At 54.3% G+C, this 15,349-nt stretch overlaps 3 protein-coding genes across 3 annotated transcripts; all 3 read right to left on the bottom strand.

The window, feature by feature from the left end:
- Positions 1–206: 206 nt before the first annotated feature.
- On the bottom strand, positions 207–5,831 carry CCM_09114 (Di-copper centre-containing; the record flags this gene model as incomplete). Its single annotated transcript, XM_006674248.1, has 18 exons — positions 207–511; positions 577–742; positions 856–985; positions 1,054–1,152; positions 1,191–1,352; positions 1,445–1,627; positions 1,729–1,755; positions 1,812–2,028; positions 2,086–2,218; positions 2,345–2,699; positions 3,044–3,490; positions 3,546–3,982; positions 4,054–4,341; positions 4,403–4,708; positions 4,783–5,123; positions 5,177–5,276; positions 5,332–5,604; positions 5,658–5,831. The coding sequence occupies 18 exons, from the start codon at positions 5,829–5,831 to the stop codon at positions 207–209; spliced, it is 4,143 nt and encodes a 1,380-aa protein (XP_006674311.1).
- Positions 5,832–10,767: 4,936 nt separating this feature from the next.
- On the bottom strand, positions 10,768–11,754 carry CCM_09113 (50S ribosomal subunit protein L15; the record flags this gene model as incomplete). Its single annotated transcript, XM_006674247.1, has 2 exons — positions 10,768–11,326; positions 11,423–11,754. The coding sequence occupies 2 exons, from the start codon at positions 11,752–11,754 to the stop codon at positions 10,768–10,770; spliced, it is 891 nt and encodes a 296-aa protein (XP_006674310.1).
- An 895-nt stretch (positions 11,755–12,649) lies between these two features.
- CCM_09112 (alpha-1,2-mannosyltransferase Kre5) lies at positions 12,650–14,378 on the bottom strand (the record flags this gene model as incomplete). Its single annotated transcript, XM_006674246.1, has 4 exons — positions 12,650–12,994; positions 13,056–13,452; positions 13,500–14,024; positions 14,095–14,378. 4 exons carry the CDS (start codon positions 14,376–14,378, stop codon positions 12,650–12,652), a joined length of 1,551 nt encoding a protein of 516 aa, XP_006674309.1.
- Positions 14,379–15,349: the final 971 nt, after the last annotated feature.

Below are 15,349 nucleotides of genomic sequence, written 5' to 3'. Positions count from 1 at the left end.
GTGCCAGGGAGACCAAAGACAATACATTCTTGTACATTAATCAGCGTCAATTTGATCCTTCTTTTACTTTATACATGAATATGCACCATAGGAGCCGTGTTTACATCTTGGAACCGTGTGGGATTCTCTGACCAAACGGTGCGAAATCGGGCAGCTTTTTTCCCCAAACTAGGCGGCAATCCCATTCGGCGCGCTCCTTGCTCTCGTCAAATCGGGCCCCTGTTGCCGGCTGACCGACGTCGGGGAGCAGCCATTCCCGGAAGCCGCCCTCGCCTTTGAGAATGGAGCGGCGGGCCCGTCTCGTCTGCGAGCTCGTCCTTGTCGCGCTGGCTATCCCACGCGAGGAGGACGCCGACCACGATCCACGTGAAACTGAACATGACGTTGCGGCCAACAGACAGCACGTCAAAAACGCAGTCCTTGTTCGTCCGCAGACGGTTGTGCAAACGTCTCCCAGGACCGCTTGCAACGCGTCCACGGTACGCGTCATTTGCGATGGCCCGCAATGGCTCTGCTCAGCCAGGCAATGCATGTGCTCGAGGTGGTTCCGGCTCAGCAGGTGCCGCACGAGCTCACTGCTCAGAACATTGGTGGTGCCCTCCCAGATGGGGGTTGACGGAAAATGTCCCGGAGCGCGCCGGGCCATGTTGTCCGGGTCGTCCGGGTCGTCCATGTAGCCGACGCCGCCGAGGGCCTCGATGCACTCCTGCATGGTGAGGACGGCGTTCTTGCTGGTGACGGCCTTGGCGGCCCGCCCGTCAGCGCGCGCAGCACGACCAGGGCTTCCTCGCCAGCGTCGGGCAGCGGGCGGCGGCGCGGGGAAGCCGTTTCTCGGTAAAGCTCATGAGGGCGAACGGTGAAGAAGCCCGAGCTGGGCGAAGCCGCGCCACGCCGCACCTCGACGTCGGCGAGGCGTGCGCAGATGCAGCGGCAGCGCCCCCACAGCGGGTAGCCGAAACACGGTTGCGGCGCGCGCTGCGAAGCGCTTGGCCACGGTCAGGCCCCCGGCGCATGGCGGCGACCGAGGATACAAAAGGCCCACGCGCGCGTCACGTTGAGGAGGTGCGAGATGGTGTGGCGACGCCGCGGTCGAGCAGGCTGACGAGATGCGCGCGCATGTCCGTCATGGCGAGCTCCGCGGTCGGCAGCTGCCTGGTGCCCAGCTTGCTCTTGAGGCGGTGGATGCGCACGCCGTTGGTGACGACGGTGGGCGCTGGCCGTCCTCGGCGACAGTGGTCCTGGTCAGCGGCGCGAGAAAGGCGCTGGCCGCCGTCTTGGCGAGCAGCATGGTGACGTCGGCGTCGGTGGCCGAGGAGAAGAACTTGAAAAGCCCGACACGAGGTAGTCGGCCTCTGTCTAGACGGCCGTGTGCGCCCGTCTTTTGCGGCAGGGGAGAGTAGGCGCGCCCACGTCTCGGTGTTGTGGACGTCGCTGCTGCCTGCACGCTCCGTCATCCACTGGCCCGATGTCCAGTTGGTCGGTGCGGGCCGTCAGGCGCCGGTAGGCCTCGTGGAAGGGATGAGAGGCGGGTAGGTTGGGCAACTCGGCGCGGAGAAGACGGGCGGTGCCGTCGGTCATGGAGAGGGGACAGCCCGTCAGCCCGGAAACGGGTGAAAAGAGGTGGTTTCTAGGACGGGTGTTAGCGCACTGCTTGATGATTCTTGCGAGGGGGGGGGGGTTGGAGAAGCAGACTTTGCATGCTGGACAATTCGATTGTATTTGCCGTACTGATTCTCGTAGCCGATGGCGACAGTGCTGCGAAGTTGTTAGGGAGCGGCTCGAAATCCAACATCGGAGCCGGGCAAATGTACCCTTCCTGAGCACCCCATTTACGCAGGCCTCTCCAGCCTTCGCTCGTCACCAGTCTGTCCACATCATGCCGCGCACCCCACACGCTGTGCTTTTCCACAAACGGCGGCTGCCTCTCCGCGTTGAGGTTCCATTCGCGTATCTGCGGCGAAATCGTCTCTTGCGCGAATGCAGTCAACGCCGGCGTCACTTGCGCGAGCATCTCTTTGGGCAGGTATGCTGAAGAAGCTGGGTTAAATAACTTTCTCTGTTTGGAGGGTTTGAAGCTTGCCGTACTGCTGAGAATGCGCTGGAAATAGGGGTCTGCGATGTAGGGATTTTCTGGAGGCGACATGGAAAAGATGAAGCCGGCCTCGGCGGTGGCTGGGGTTGGATCGCGTTCGGCCATGCTGCTTGTGTACTCCAGATGCTGCCCGTATGTAAAGTCATGAAAATATATATGTAAGCTTATGTGTGCGGGTCCCTGTCAAAGGTATAAAAGCTTGCGGATTGTTGAATCCGGGACTTCATGGGGCAGGCTTTCTGCGACGCCCACTTTGAGGGCGACGTAGCCTCCCAGCCGCTCATCGCGAGCGAGCCAGACGGTGGACCAGCCGCCGTAGCCGAGCTTTCCGACGACACGGTATCGATGGTCTAGGACGTGTCCAATCTCGACTGGATGATAGCCTCCCTCGGCATACAGGTCCAGCCGCTCCACGCCGTTGATCCATTTGTATTCAGGGGCCTGCGCCGCTGTCGAAAAGTGAAGCGATGTAGGAGAGCGACCCTGGGCATGGCGGAGCGGACACCGCAGCGAGGGCGCAGCTGGGACGGCAGCAACGCGCGAGACCCGGCGAGCAGTCGAGCGGCAAGCTTTGTACGCGGTAATACAGCTCCTTGGCAGCAGCATTCTAGTATAGTGGGAACGGGCGTGTGTGGTCAATGGCGTTGATGAGGATCGTGATGGAGGGAGGAGCTGTAGAGGAGAGCGGCCAGGTTGGCCAGAGAGGTGGTAGCCCCCAGCCTTGCTGGAAATCCACCACCAAGATTAAGAACCACCAATTTACAAACTGCAAATTTATCAGAAGTTTCTCTTTTCTCAATGAAATGCACTCCTCTCGACAGCACAGCTTTTTTAGGGCCGACTGGCCAAAGATGGGTTAGTTAGCTACAACTTGGAGTAAGTAAGTCCTATCCTAATAATTGAACCGGCGGTGGGATCGACAATAGAATGCTAGCCAGGTCGCTGCCTTACAGCTGAATATAGGCCTTGTCCCAATCAAATTTCACAGTCTCGTAATGGCCGAATTTAAACATGGACTCCATGCCGAGATCCTTGCGCAGCTCATTCAGCCCGACCGACAGCGTAATCTTCAGATCCTTGAGCTTCTTCCTGTCCACCGGCCTGTCATTGTCGTGAATCGCCGTCCACTTGAGATTCTTCTCCAAGTAGTTGCGGGCCGTCTCTCGGTCCACGCGATGATCCTTGTCCACCACGGCCGTCATCGGAATTTGCGCGCGCGAGAGGATGTGCTTCTGCTTCTGCTTGTAGCAGTTGGTGCAGGTGATTTCCTCCTCGCTGAAGCGCGCGCTGAAGGTGAAGACGTTGCCGATCAGACAATCCTGCTTTCGCCAGTGCACCTGCGAGTTGGGCTGGCCCAAGAAGAAGAGCAGGAAGTAGGGTGCGCCGTTCAGAGCATATCTGGAAAGTCATCAGTATCACCTTTGGCGGCCGTTGTAGACGATACGATACGTACCGATCATAAATGATGTTGATGACAGGGTCGAACTGCGGCGCCACCACTTCAAAGTCTTTTTTGTCAGGACCGTATCGCTTGTTAATATAGAGATTGCTCTTTTCCGGGATAATATCGCCAAACTCATCCGTCATTTCATTGACGTAGTCGTACGTGTAGTTGAGCGCGTCCGGGTTCCGGACCCTGTTGGAATCCCAAAAGTCCCCGGGCGTGTACGACACGTGGAACGGCTTGAGCGGCTCCTGCGCGCCGAATTCGTCAATCCCGCCCACGTTTCTTGTCCGGTGGAACCAGTTGGACGGGTTGGAGCATTGCCACAGGTGAAACAGCCGGTCAATGTTGCAGTGGTGCATCCAGAAGATGGGATCAAAGGCAGCGACTTCGGGAAACATCATGTGGCCATAGCCTTCTTTGACGGAAGAGCCGCCAACGTAGACCTATATCAAGACGATTAGTATGTCTCTTCATATCCAGAATCACAGTGACTCTGTAAAGAAGCATGGCTCACATGGATGCTGTTGTGGATTTGCTCCAAGTTCAGATACTCGCTGTCCGTTGCGCCGACGGCCTTTTCGCCCTCCTCTGGATCGTACTTGGTCGAGGCAAACCGAACGTATTTGGTAGCGTACTGTTGGGTGAGCAGGCGAAACACTGAGTCCTGGAGCGTTCGCTTGAATTTGTCCTGGCCCTTGAGGTTCCGGTTCACTTTGTCGACGTCGGTGTATCCCATCACCCACTTTCGCTCCGCGTCGCGTAGAGTGATGCCATGGCGACTGGTGCCGACGGGTGCTTCGAACTACAAGCTCGGTCAGTAACTTCCTGAAAATTCTCGATATACCGGGGACTGTGCATCATACGTCGTATGTATCGCTGTTGAAGACGATGCGATAGTCGCCGTACGAGTCGTCGCCCATGGGCTTCAGACCAGGCATCCGGAAGCGGTACATTGGGTTGTCAATCTTCTCCATTTCGGGGCGGCTTTCCTGTTTACCGTCCCAGGACTTGATCACCTCGATTTTCTCGCTAATGGCAATCTCAGGGAGACTAGTTTCGGCCGCCCAGTCCCAATACGGCAGACGCCAATCCTTTGCAGCAAGAGCCCAGCCACCAGGCTGCTTCTCACGGGTTCTGGCTTCCTCCATCATCAGGTCGCTGACCCGGCGCTAGATGGCCGTGTTAGTGTGTGACACGGGGACCAAGCGATTTCGGTACTTGCCTCAAAAAGCAGCATATAGACTCTGTGCCAAGTAGGAAACAAGTCGTCATTGTGACGGCAGTAAAAGCCGCCCTGGTCAGCTTTTTTGAAGTTATTGAGACGCGGGTCGCCTATGGGGATGATGGGCTGCCCCATGTTCCACGACACGTTGTATGGATGGCCGTGGATCCCGGCGATGCGGAAATAGGATGCCTGGTTTTCGGGACACATTTCTTGAAATGTCGTCAAGGCGCGGAGAAACAGCGACACCTGAAGACCTGTCTGGTAAGACGTCTTGGACTCGTTGTACCACATTCGCACGCAGCGACGGGTAGGGATTGGCTCTGTAGGGGAAATCTTGATGGGAATGACCGGGTAAGGACCTGGGTTCCGAATTAGAAACGTACATGGATGGGGTGTATGCGTTTAGGCTCACTGTTATCTTCCGCGATGTCGAGAACGAGGTACCCGGTATTCGCAAAAATCTCCCAGCCCTGGAAGCGAGCACAAAGGCGAACCGCGATGACATTGTTTGGCTGCATTTCTTGTCAGTCGGTCTCCAGAAAAGACTTGCCAGCCTGTACTTCTCACCTCGAGTGCCTTTAGAAATACTCGCCTCGTGTCCACCGTGCCGCCCTCGAGCCACTCAAACTTGGTCGAACCGACCTTGTTTGCGTGGCTCGTGGCAATCAGCTCTTGGCCGTCTGCCATCTTCTTGGGAGTCGTCGAGTTTTCGTTTTCGAAAATGGCCAACTGGAACCAAGTCCAGTTGCCCGACACTAAATCGCCGACCGAGCCCTGATCGTGCGATTCGGCAAACAATTTGACAGCACGAATCATGCGGATTGTTTGCGCCGTGAGGGGCTAGAAGCGTCAGTATTTGGTAGAACAAATGCACTGATGGATGATAGACGTACTGGTGTCTTGAACCAAGTCTCGGCCTGGACATCCTGGCTGGATGCCTTGACGTTGGCTTTGGTGGTAGACTTGACGACATAGCGGGTGTTGATCTTTGGGGGCTGGCTTTCCAATATGGGAAGCTTCTCAACCCCGGGTCGAGTGAGATGACTGAGAGTATCAAAGTCAGTCATTGTAGTTCAAATGTTGAATAAGCGATGTTTTCAGTATTTCTTTTTAGATTGTAAGTCGAGGTCGTGTAGCTTGTTGCTGGCACGTTGACACGTTGGCTTTATATAGACGTGTGGTCCTCCTTCCCACACCCGGGACGATGCTAGTTCCCAAGCTTCAGCATGTACTCTACCACAAGTCACTCAACAAGTTCAACATTGTATTTGGACTACATCCTCCTCTTGGGCATCAAGCTGCTGCATAGGGCTCCGACTGCACATCCACTCCAAATGCTAAAGAGTCATGTGCTTGATCAACTTTCCAGCTCGCCGTCCAGCTAAACTGGGGAACCAGCTGAAGTGTAGGTCAACATTCTGTAACTGCAAGAATACTTTATGCACCGGATACGTGGCGTCTCACATAGAGTCCCGGCAGTTGCAGTCGAGAGTGCCAAGGCATTTGAGCGAGGAAATGTAGAACATACGCGACGTCTTACAGCGGCTGTGAAGTGCAGTTTTCTGCAAGCCGATCTTGGCCACTTTTATATTTTCTATTTATCATTAAAGTGTAGGCGCCATAAATTTGTCGCTTGAAAATTGTTTACAAACTCGGGTCGACAGGTGTGGACGAAACCGGTTGACACCCGGCCACCTGTGCTCACTATTGGCGGGCAGAGTAATCTATGGCTAGATACAAGATAATAGCAGTAGTTTCGCCGATGTAAGTCAGCTTCTCAATTCACGATATACAGATGAATGCTCGTCTGCGTGGTTCTGCGTGGTTACGGAATCGGCCCTGTCGCAAACACATGCTACCTCGAGAAGGCTGCTCACGACGACGGAACTTTGCTGTGAATACTGATTCAGTAACAAATCTAATTACACAATACAGAAAGAGAGAACCGCAGAGGAGAAAGTGAAACACCAACGAAGTCCCAAACACGCCCTTTCCACGGCGAATCGGCCTCGTGATCTGCACCACCACAACAACCTGGAATCAGACCCCCCTTACTCTCAGTAACACTATATAGGCACTACCATGAGCTTTGTTAAAAAGGAGTATATTCACACAAAGTTATCAAGATATGGAGGGGGACAATAAAAGCCCATCAATGAAGAAAGGTCCTTTGTCGCCATTCTGGCGAGCAAAACACTGGTTACATCATTGTGCATCTTACTGACGGCGGATTAATGGCGCTGTCGCAAAACCTTATGCTGATTTCTGATTTCACCAACAGTGGCTTTTCCACCTTGTGTTTTTCCCTGGCACGTGGCCGCTCTACTACTTGACACTTGTCCGACATGCTTGTCAATGAGGCACAAGAACTGATGGAGTGACCGGACCAAGTCCGGGGTCTTAGGGGACGTGCCAAGTTTCGGCGAACACAGCCCGATTGTGTTGCAATAAGACGGAAAAAATGGGCTCTGCAGGACTTTGGGATACATGATAGTCATTTGGTGGCTTGCAGAATTCCTCACAACCGACACATATGGGCTGCCATCCATACTTTTACAAGATTGAGGGATTGCTGAGTAATGTGACTTGAACAGTTGCTCCAATGCGGCTATCATTTACGGGGTTGATCTACATTTGAACCCTCTCCGTCAGTGCGGGGGAGGCGACCGCAATGCACAGATGAGGATGGGGCAAAGCCGGCCGGCCCGTTTCCCGGACGGGGCTCAAGCGGGCGGCAAGACTGGAGAAGTAAGAGTAGCTAGCCTTGTCACAATTCTATGCTCTCAACACCTCTGTATTCCATGGCAAGATAGTCTCCTAGCCGCCTGAACTCGGCACATTGCCATCAGGGATGCCGCCGTGCGGAAAACACGTTTCTACGAGCCCCTCTTGACAATCCTCGGAGAGGGGTATTGTGTAGCCATCACCTATGCAATAAAAGTACGGTCGTAATGCGGACATGCAAGCAAGAGGCATCCTCTACAAGTAAATTGGGTCAGTGGCTGGCTGACGGGAGATTGTCACGGAACTGACCCCGTTGCCCGCTATTTGGCCACCCCGCTGAACTTGCCCGACAATAAATATATCTTACAGACACTACGTTTGAAGTTGAAGTAGTTCCTATACTTGCCATGGTATGGCGCATCGCTGCATGCCAAGAAATCACCCGGCACGCTTTTGCGTAGCGTCGGGTGATGCAGAAAGCCTACATTCGGTCTTACCATGGCCGCAACATTGTACGCAGTGTCGGCGTAGCATCTCCACGGGCAAATGAGGTCATGGATCTGCGCCTGGAGAAAATACTATTTGCATGTGGCTTGCACTGCCAAGACCTATCGCTCAGCTGGCAATCCCACCGAGTGAGCTCGACGGGGGCAGCCTGATCTTGGGTTCGGCAGACAGTCAGTCTGGTGCTGATGTCATTGGGCTTCTGTTCGGATATGGCAGGCAGTATCAACCGGCGCGTACATCCCATCAATTTTCGCTGGTACATTTCGGCCCAATCAAGCTATACTGTCCAAGTCAGTGGGAATAGAAACAACACAGAATGGAGAGCTGCGGCGGGCAGAGAGGAAGTTCTCGAGGGCATCAAATTGTGAACAGGGCGTACTAGCTTTCACGTACCACGTAAACTAATAATGTAAAAAGCGTAATTTGACCTTTTATTGCCGAGGAATGTCATTTTTGTCCTGGCTACCGATAAAAACACTGGAATCGCTGTCTGGTCGAGCTGATCAGTCGTGTGCTCGCGGGGCCTCGAGATCACAACGAGCATGTCTGTCCTAAAAGATGTTGTACCAAGATAGACGAATTAGCTTCATGTCCCTTCTTTCCAGTTCCTCTTTCAGTGCTGCAGGCGTCAGAGCTCTGGCTGCAAGGTCAACGAGCCAAAGCAGGACATTTCGCTCCGACTGTTGTGGTAGCCGCGCGGCTCCAAATGGCGAATGTGCGAATCGAGGCCGTGACACGCGTGAGGTAAGATTTCCTTCAAAAACAGTGAATAACCTAGCCTGTTAACTCTTGATGATGGGATCCATCACAGGTATTGCTGTCATGGCACGGCGCAACCCGACTCCATCATGAAGCTACAAGGCAAGGCAGTCGCATCCCGCGAGGAAGCTGCACGGAAGTGACGAACCACTCATGCATAAACAAATGAACTCTACAAACCCGGTAGATGGGTCGTTTTCCAGATAGATTACGCATCTGCATCATCTTATTTCCGCAGCATCTTGCCTCGACCACAGACAGTCGATCGACTCCCAGTCCTCCCCCGATCAATCAACGCCACAAACTGCTCAAACTGCCTCACAGAGCCAACAGCCATCCATGTCTCACTTTATGAAGCTCCCTTCGGAGATTCTCCACCGCATCATCGAGGCCACGTCCATCTACGCAAAAGTCAATGCCCTTTTACCGGCGGAAAAGTGGTACCGCCGGGTCGTCGACCGCGCATCGCTCTTCAACCTCGCGCTGACATGCAGACGACTGACCGACGTGGCGCTTCCGCGGCTATACCAGTCTCCGACTACCATGAACTATTCCCGCTCCCAGAGTCATGGCACCGCCATGATCCATACCCTCTGTAGCCGGCCCGATTTGGCCGCGCACGTCGTCGAGCTCACCCTAGGCGGCGACCTCTGGGGGTTTTACAGGGAACGCACTGGTGGCCTAAATATGAACGAGGGACCCGAGAGGTGGCGGTGGCAGGTTTCCCCAGACCAGGCCACGCTCTTCAACCAGGCCTTTCGCTACCATGGCATTGCTGACGGTGGCGCGGATGATCTCTGGGACAGCACCAATGATGCGATGGATGGCCAGCAACTCGCCACGGAGCCGTATCGTATCGAAGCCGCCAAGGCCCCCGGCGATGAAATATGTACCCATGCATGGTCCAACAAGGCCTGCAGCGCTCTCGCGGCCCTGGCCATTGTCAAATCGCCCAACCTGCGCCGCGTCATGATATCAAGTCGGAGCTGGAGGCTTCCGCGCACTGTGAGGCGATGTCCGACATTGGAAAGTCTGCAACGAGTGTCTTGGACGTGCTTTACTGATGAGAGGGGATTTCGCCTTGATAGCAGCTTAGATTGGCTGGTTGCGGCCGCACCTGAGCTTCAAATTCTCAACCTTTGGCCCCTCTACGGCATCGGTGACATTTTGCCTTGCCTCTTGACGGATCTCTCCGTCATAGACGTTCATCTGGGTGAGAATAGCATCCGGAGCATGTGTCGGGGGTTTCCCAAGCTTCAGCGCCTGACGTTCGTCAGTAGGCATTCCGCGTCCGGGGAGGGCAACGCCACCTGTACATTTATACTCGGTTGCCTGGTCGAGACGTACAAAACAAGCCTTGAGTACTTGTACATGGACTGCACCAAGAATGTACCGGAATTTGGTGCCGCAAGCGGATCACTGGCTCAACTTACGTCCATGACTGCACTAACCCAACTGATCCTGGTCGGACCACTCACTCATTGGGTCACCGGACAAAACGAAAGGATGTTCTGGGGCAGTCTTTTGGCGCCAAACCTGGAGAACCTTAGGTTGCGAGACGTCACGGGTCATTGGAATGCACTCCCACTTCTGTCAGCCATCGATTCCACCTGCCCCAAAATGCGCAAGACGACTGTTGATTGCGATACCACACCCAGAGACCACAAAGCGTTGGATTGCTTGGTCGGCGAGGTAGGCCTGAAATATGACTTTTGCATCACCCCCATCCCAGTTTATCGTGCTCCGTCAACTCAGAGCGAAGAAGACAATAGCGATAACGATGGCGATGATTCTGGCAGTGATGGCAACACCTTCGAGATGTGAAGAATACGGGGTCAAACTCTGGCGAAGACGACGATAGCGATGGCGATGAGAGGCTAATGATGAGAACGGCTTCCACATACATGAATAATAGTGTAACAGTATAGAGCCGCATGTATACATCCAGCGACCTAGTTCCAGCGACCCAGTAATAATACAAAATGACAGTTGCTTTAATACACACCCCCTTTTTTACCACATTGTTTCCTCCACCACCTTCTTCTGCTTGGTACTCTTAATCTTCTCCTTGCCCGGCACCCTGAAGTACAGACTCGGCGACTCGCCCGGTTTGAGCTGGTGGCTCAGGTACCCCCTGTGCGCCGGGTCTCTGTAGTACTCTATGTCCTCTCGGCCGGTCGGATCCGGCAGCCTGTACCGGAACCCCTTGGCCATGTCCAGCACACTCTCCACGTGTTCCTTGCCCACCGGCAGCGGCACGTCGGTATTAATCGACTCGCCCGTCAGCAGCCTCTTGATGGCCAGCTTAGTGTAGTACCGCGTGACAACCTTGCCGCCGGCGCCCTCGATGGCGGTAATGGCCGCGGCCGAGATGCGGCTGACCATGACGTCGATGGGCTGCTTGAGGCACTCGGCGCCGCGCGAGAGGATCTTGACGCCGTCCTTGACGCTCCCGAGGAGGCCGCACTCGATGAGCTCCTTGGGGGAGATGCGCCGCGTGGCGTCGAGACGGCCCTGGTCGATCCACGACTGGATCTGGTCGAGGTTGACCTGGGAGAGTTGGGGTGCGCGCCTGTGGGTTTTTGTTAGACTAAAACTCTTTCGCTACCGGCGGCAGCAGCGAGTTTGTGACTGCGGCCTCCTGGGATTCTGAAGAAACAAAACATACCAATTGGTAAACCCCTTGCGGCCGTGCTTGACAATCAGCGGCGTCTGACCACCCTGGAACCAGGGCCGGACGTGGCCGTGCTGGCCCTGGCCTTTGTGACCGCGGCCTGACGTCTTGCCGTGGCCAGAGGACGGGCCGCGTCCTACTCGCTTGCGCTCCTTGACGGCGCCCTTGTTGGGCGTGAGGTTGGCCAGGATGGAGATCGGTCGGGACTGGTGCTGCGGCTGCATCGAGAGGTGAGCGAGGCAGGCTGTCAGCGAAGAGACTTGTGTCGCTGGCCACGCGCGGCACGCAGCGGCAATGGCATTGTGGGCGAGCAATCTCGGCGGCATGGTTTCGGTACTGTTTTCGCGCCGCTGTCGCAATTCGCTTTTTGTGGTTGTGTCGTACTGAGAAAGCTGCTCGCCAGACAAGCCGTGATTTTTTGGGTCAGGAGGAGACCGGCCCACCCGCAGTACTGATTGGCTGGTACCTTGGTGCTTAATAGGACAGGGTAGTACCTACAGGCTCGGCCATCACCAATGCCTCCTCGAACAGCCATGAAAAGAGCAGCATAAAATAATTAACTACCTATAACGAATTCACTTCTTGGAAGCAAATTCCTGTTGATACAGATATTTCTAGTTTGCACTTTTTCAATCCCAATTGAAGCTCTTAAATAACATTAATAATCGCTATTCCAAAGTCATCCTCTAATTACAACCCTTTCTGGTCCGGGTTTTTCGCGCCATGCCTCTCTCAACACGCAAATAGTACAAAACTTTCCGTTCCACTCCCCAGGTACAAAAATGCAGCACGAAAATAACAGACTCTGCTTCCCCGTTATCCGCCCAGGTAAAAACAATAGGTGTGGTCTATAAGGAAGGTAGCAATCTCTTTCTCCGGAGAGAAACGACTGCTCAACGGCTAAATCTGCAAGAAGCAACGTAACTAATCCTTGTTTCCAATCCTAGAAGAGGCTTTCCAGTAGCCAATCCCATCCAACTCCGTTTCTTGAAAGAGGCCATTTTCTGCTTCGAGTATGTGCAATGTGGAAGAATAGAACGCCGCGCACTAGCCCGTGTGATACTTGCTCCGTCTCTGCCTTCGCCCGATGCAATCGTAAACAAAATACCCCACAGACTGTGACATAGCAATAAGCAGTAAAAAAGCGTGGCCCGGGAAATAAAAGAACTCCGCTCATTATGTGAAGAAGGGTGAGTCGTCATATCCAAAAGGTAGGAGCATCTAAGGGCTGGCCCAGCCTCCAGCAACGTCGACCCATTCGGCCATACATGAGCCTTCTTTGCCCTCAACATCGACAATGTCTGTGTCACAGCGGCAGCGGCAGCCAACGCCGTTCTCCTGAGGTTCGTCGTACTTGCTCCAGTAGTCGTCTTCCTCTTGGCGTTTCTTTTCGTCCTTGGTGTTGGGGTCGAGGTATGGGATAGGAGGGAGTTGTCGGGCCTCGGGGGCGTTGGCAGGGCAGTGCTGGATCGTGGTGTGACGGTAGCCAATGTCGCGGAAGTAGTGGACATCGCTAGGGCTAAGAAGAGCACCAGCAGCAAGAGAATGGATAGGAGCATCACCCCACTACAATCACAATCATTAGCTTGCCCGTTTGACGATAGTGGTAGAGTCAATATCAACTTACGCGCTCCATCCAGAAGCCACCACTGCGGTCGAGCGTCTCGAAGAAGTCTTGGTACTCCTTGCTGCGAAACCAGCTTAGACGGGCAATTTCAAAGTTGGACCAGAAATGGCACATGTTGTAGCTGTCGCCCTCCATGGTCTCGGGGTCAATGTCGGGCAGGGCGCCGCTGCCAGGCTCGCTCTGCGAAATCTCTTCGGGCAGGACATCCTTGATGACTTCGGGCTGCTTCTTGCGGGGTTCTAGGAACATTTCCCAGAGTCCCTTGGAGGTGATGTTGTTATTTCGCATGTAGGCTGAGGCATAGCGGAAGACATTGGGAACTGTTTCACGGAGCTCCTTGATAGCAATCGTGAAGCCGTATGTCTTTTTCTGCTCAATCATCTTGAGGAAGGGGTCACTGATGGGGTTAGTGCGGGCGACATTGGAGGGCAGAAAGGAACATACTAGGTGATGTCGCAAAAGTAGGTGATCTCGGGCTCAACGCGCCAGTACCATTCATACTTGAGTAGGAGAGGATGGTTGAAGAAGAACCTGGGTTGGTTAGCATTTTGGACGCACGCAGCGTAGCGGGAGACATACCCAGAGTAGAAGCGGCACATAAAGTGGTAGCTTTCGAGTCCACCGTACATGACAGCATTATCACCTTGCTTGGCGATACCCTCTTTGGCGACCTTGGTGTCGATCCAGTCAGGGAAACCCCACATTTCGGGGCCGACCTTGCCAAACTCGACAGTACCGGAGGTGTGATTGCGGATGGTCTCCTTGAAGGTCTCGTTAAAGTCACCGTCATTGAGGAAGACATAGGGGTAGTTGAACCAGCGGTTGAAATGACGCTCAACGGACTTGATGGACTGAAGGACACCTTCAAGCTCCTTGTTTCGGGCGAGGACGACAAAGGTGGCATTGGCTCTGGGTTGCTTGTTGTCGGGGGGTTGGCAGCCGGTGAGGAAGACTTTGTCGTATTTTTCACTGATTTTTCTTGGACATGTTAGCTTCATCATTGCAGGAGAGGAGCAATCAACAATCGAACAGTGCATACCTAATGGCTGGCGGTGCTCCAGCTGGGACGAGAATGCTGCCATTGTTGTTGGGATGGCGGACGAAGAGGACCAAGATAAGGATGACGACAATCAGAGGAAAGAGGATGACGACGCCAAGAGGCACAGAAACGGCCGAGTTTCCTCGCAATCGCAGCGGTCTCCGGAAGAAGGCAAGACGAGCAGCCCATCCTTTTTGCCTGGCACCGCCTCTGTTCTCGTCGAGCGTGGGCAGCTCGAGCTGGGCCGTGGGGATCATGCGCTTGGCCCTATGGAAGAGATCCATGGTGGGCGGCAGAGGGAGAGAGGATGTGTGTAGCGGAGGGGATCAACAAAAAATGAAAGCGAAAGCCGCCAATTTCAGTGTGCCGGCCCTATTCGTATGCTTCTCGAGCGTGGGGCATAGGCGCAAAAGGGGATGTAGTTTGTCGGGTTCAGGGGCAGGGGAGCCCGTGTTGTCGACCGGGGGCGTGCAGACGGATATCAACGTCGCGACGAGTCGAATTGTATCACACTGGGTCCCGGGTGATAAGATTCGATCGAGGAGAAATGGCGTAGCAATGTTGGACCGCGTGGCAGATGGGTGCGCCAAACGGGAGGCACGGGTAAACGGCTCGCAACCAAGGACGAGGGGCTCGGGAGCGCCTCACTGGTGTGGACGAAAAAGATGGGCGTATTGAAAACGAAGGGAAGAAGAGAAGAGAAGAGGCGAGGCGCACAAGTGTTCAAGCTAATGGACAAGACAATGAATGCTCTTGCAGGCTGGATACTCGAGACACCGCCAATGCAAGGCCGCTGGGAAAGTTGCAGGACAGCAAAGCAGAAAAAGAGATGAAGAGGCAGAGATGGGATGCTGGATCCGCAGTTTCGTGCTAGCTGCTCTGTGACTGGACAGAGTCTTTAGGAACCTAGGAGCCAACGCAAGAACGCTAAGCTGTCTGGGGCGTTTTGCTCGCCAAATGGTCAAGGCCGTTGAAATAAAAAAGAGCTCTCTAGTAGGTAACTAGTTATGATATTCCCATTGCAGTCCCAGTTCTTCCGAATTGATTTGTCTCTGCTGTGCCTCCCATGGATTCCTCGGGGTCTTGTCACTCATCAGATCCCTGCATTTTGGTCATAGCGGGCGTCCTCAGGTCAAAGAATGGGCCTAGGGGGCATCGCGCAATTGGCTCACCAGATAAAGATTATGTAACCTTGAATACAGCGTGTCGATCCGATTATAGAATAAGCAACAAACCAGCTTGCTTTCATTACACA

Source organism: Cordyceps militaris, assembly GCF_000225605.1.
Source record: "Cordyceps militaris CM01 unplaced genomic scaffold CCM_S00008, whole genome shotgun sequence".
Taxonomy (NCBI): Eukaryota; Fungi; Ascomycota; class Sordariomycetes; order Hypocreales; family Cordycipitaceae; genus Cordyceps; species Cordyceps militaris.
This window is presented reverse-complemented; position numbering and strand designations above follow the sequence as displayed.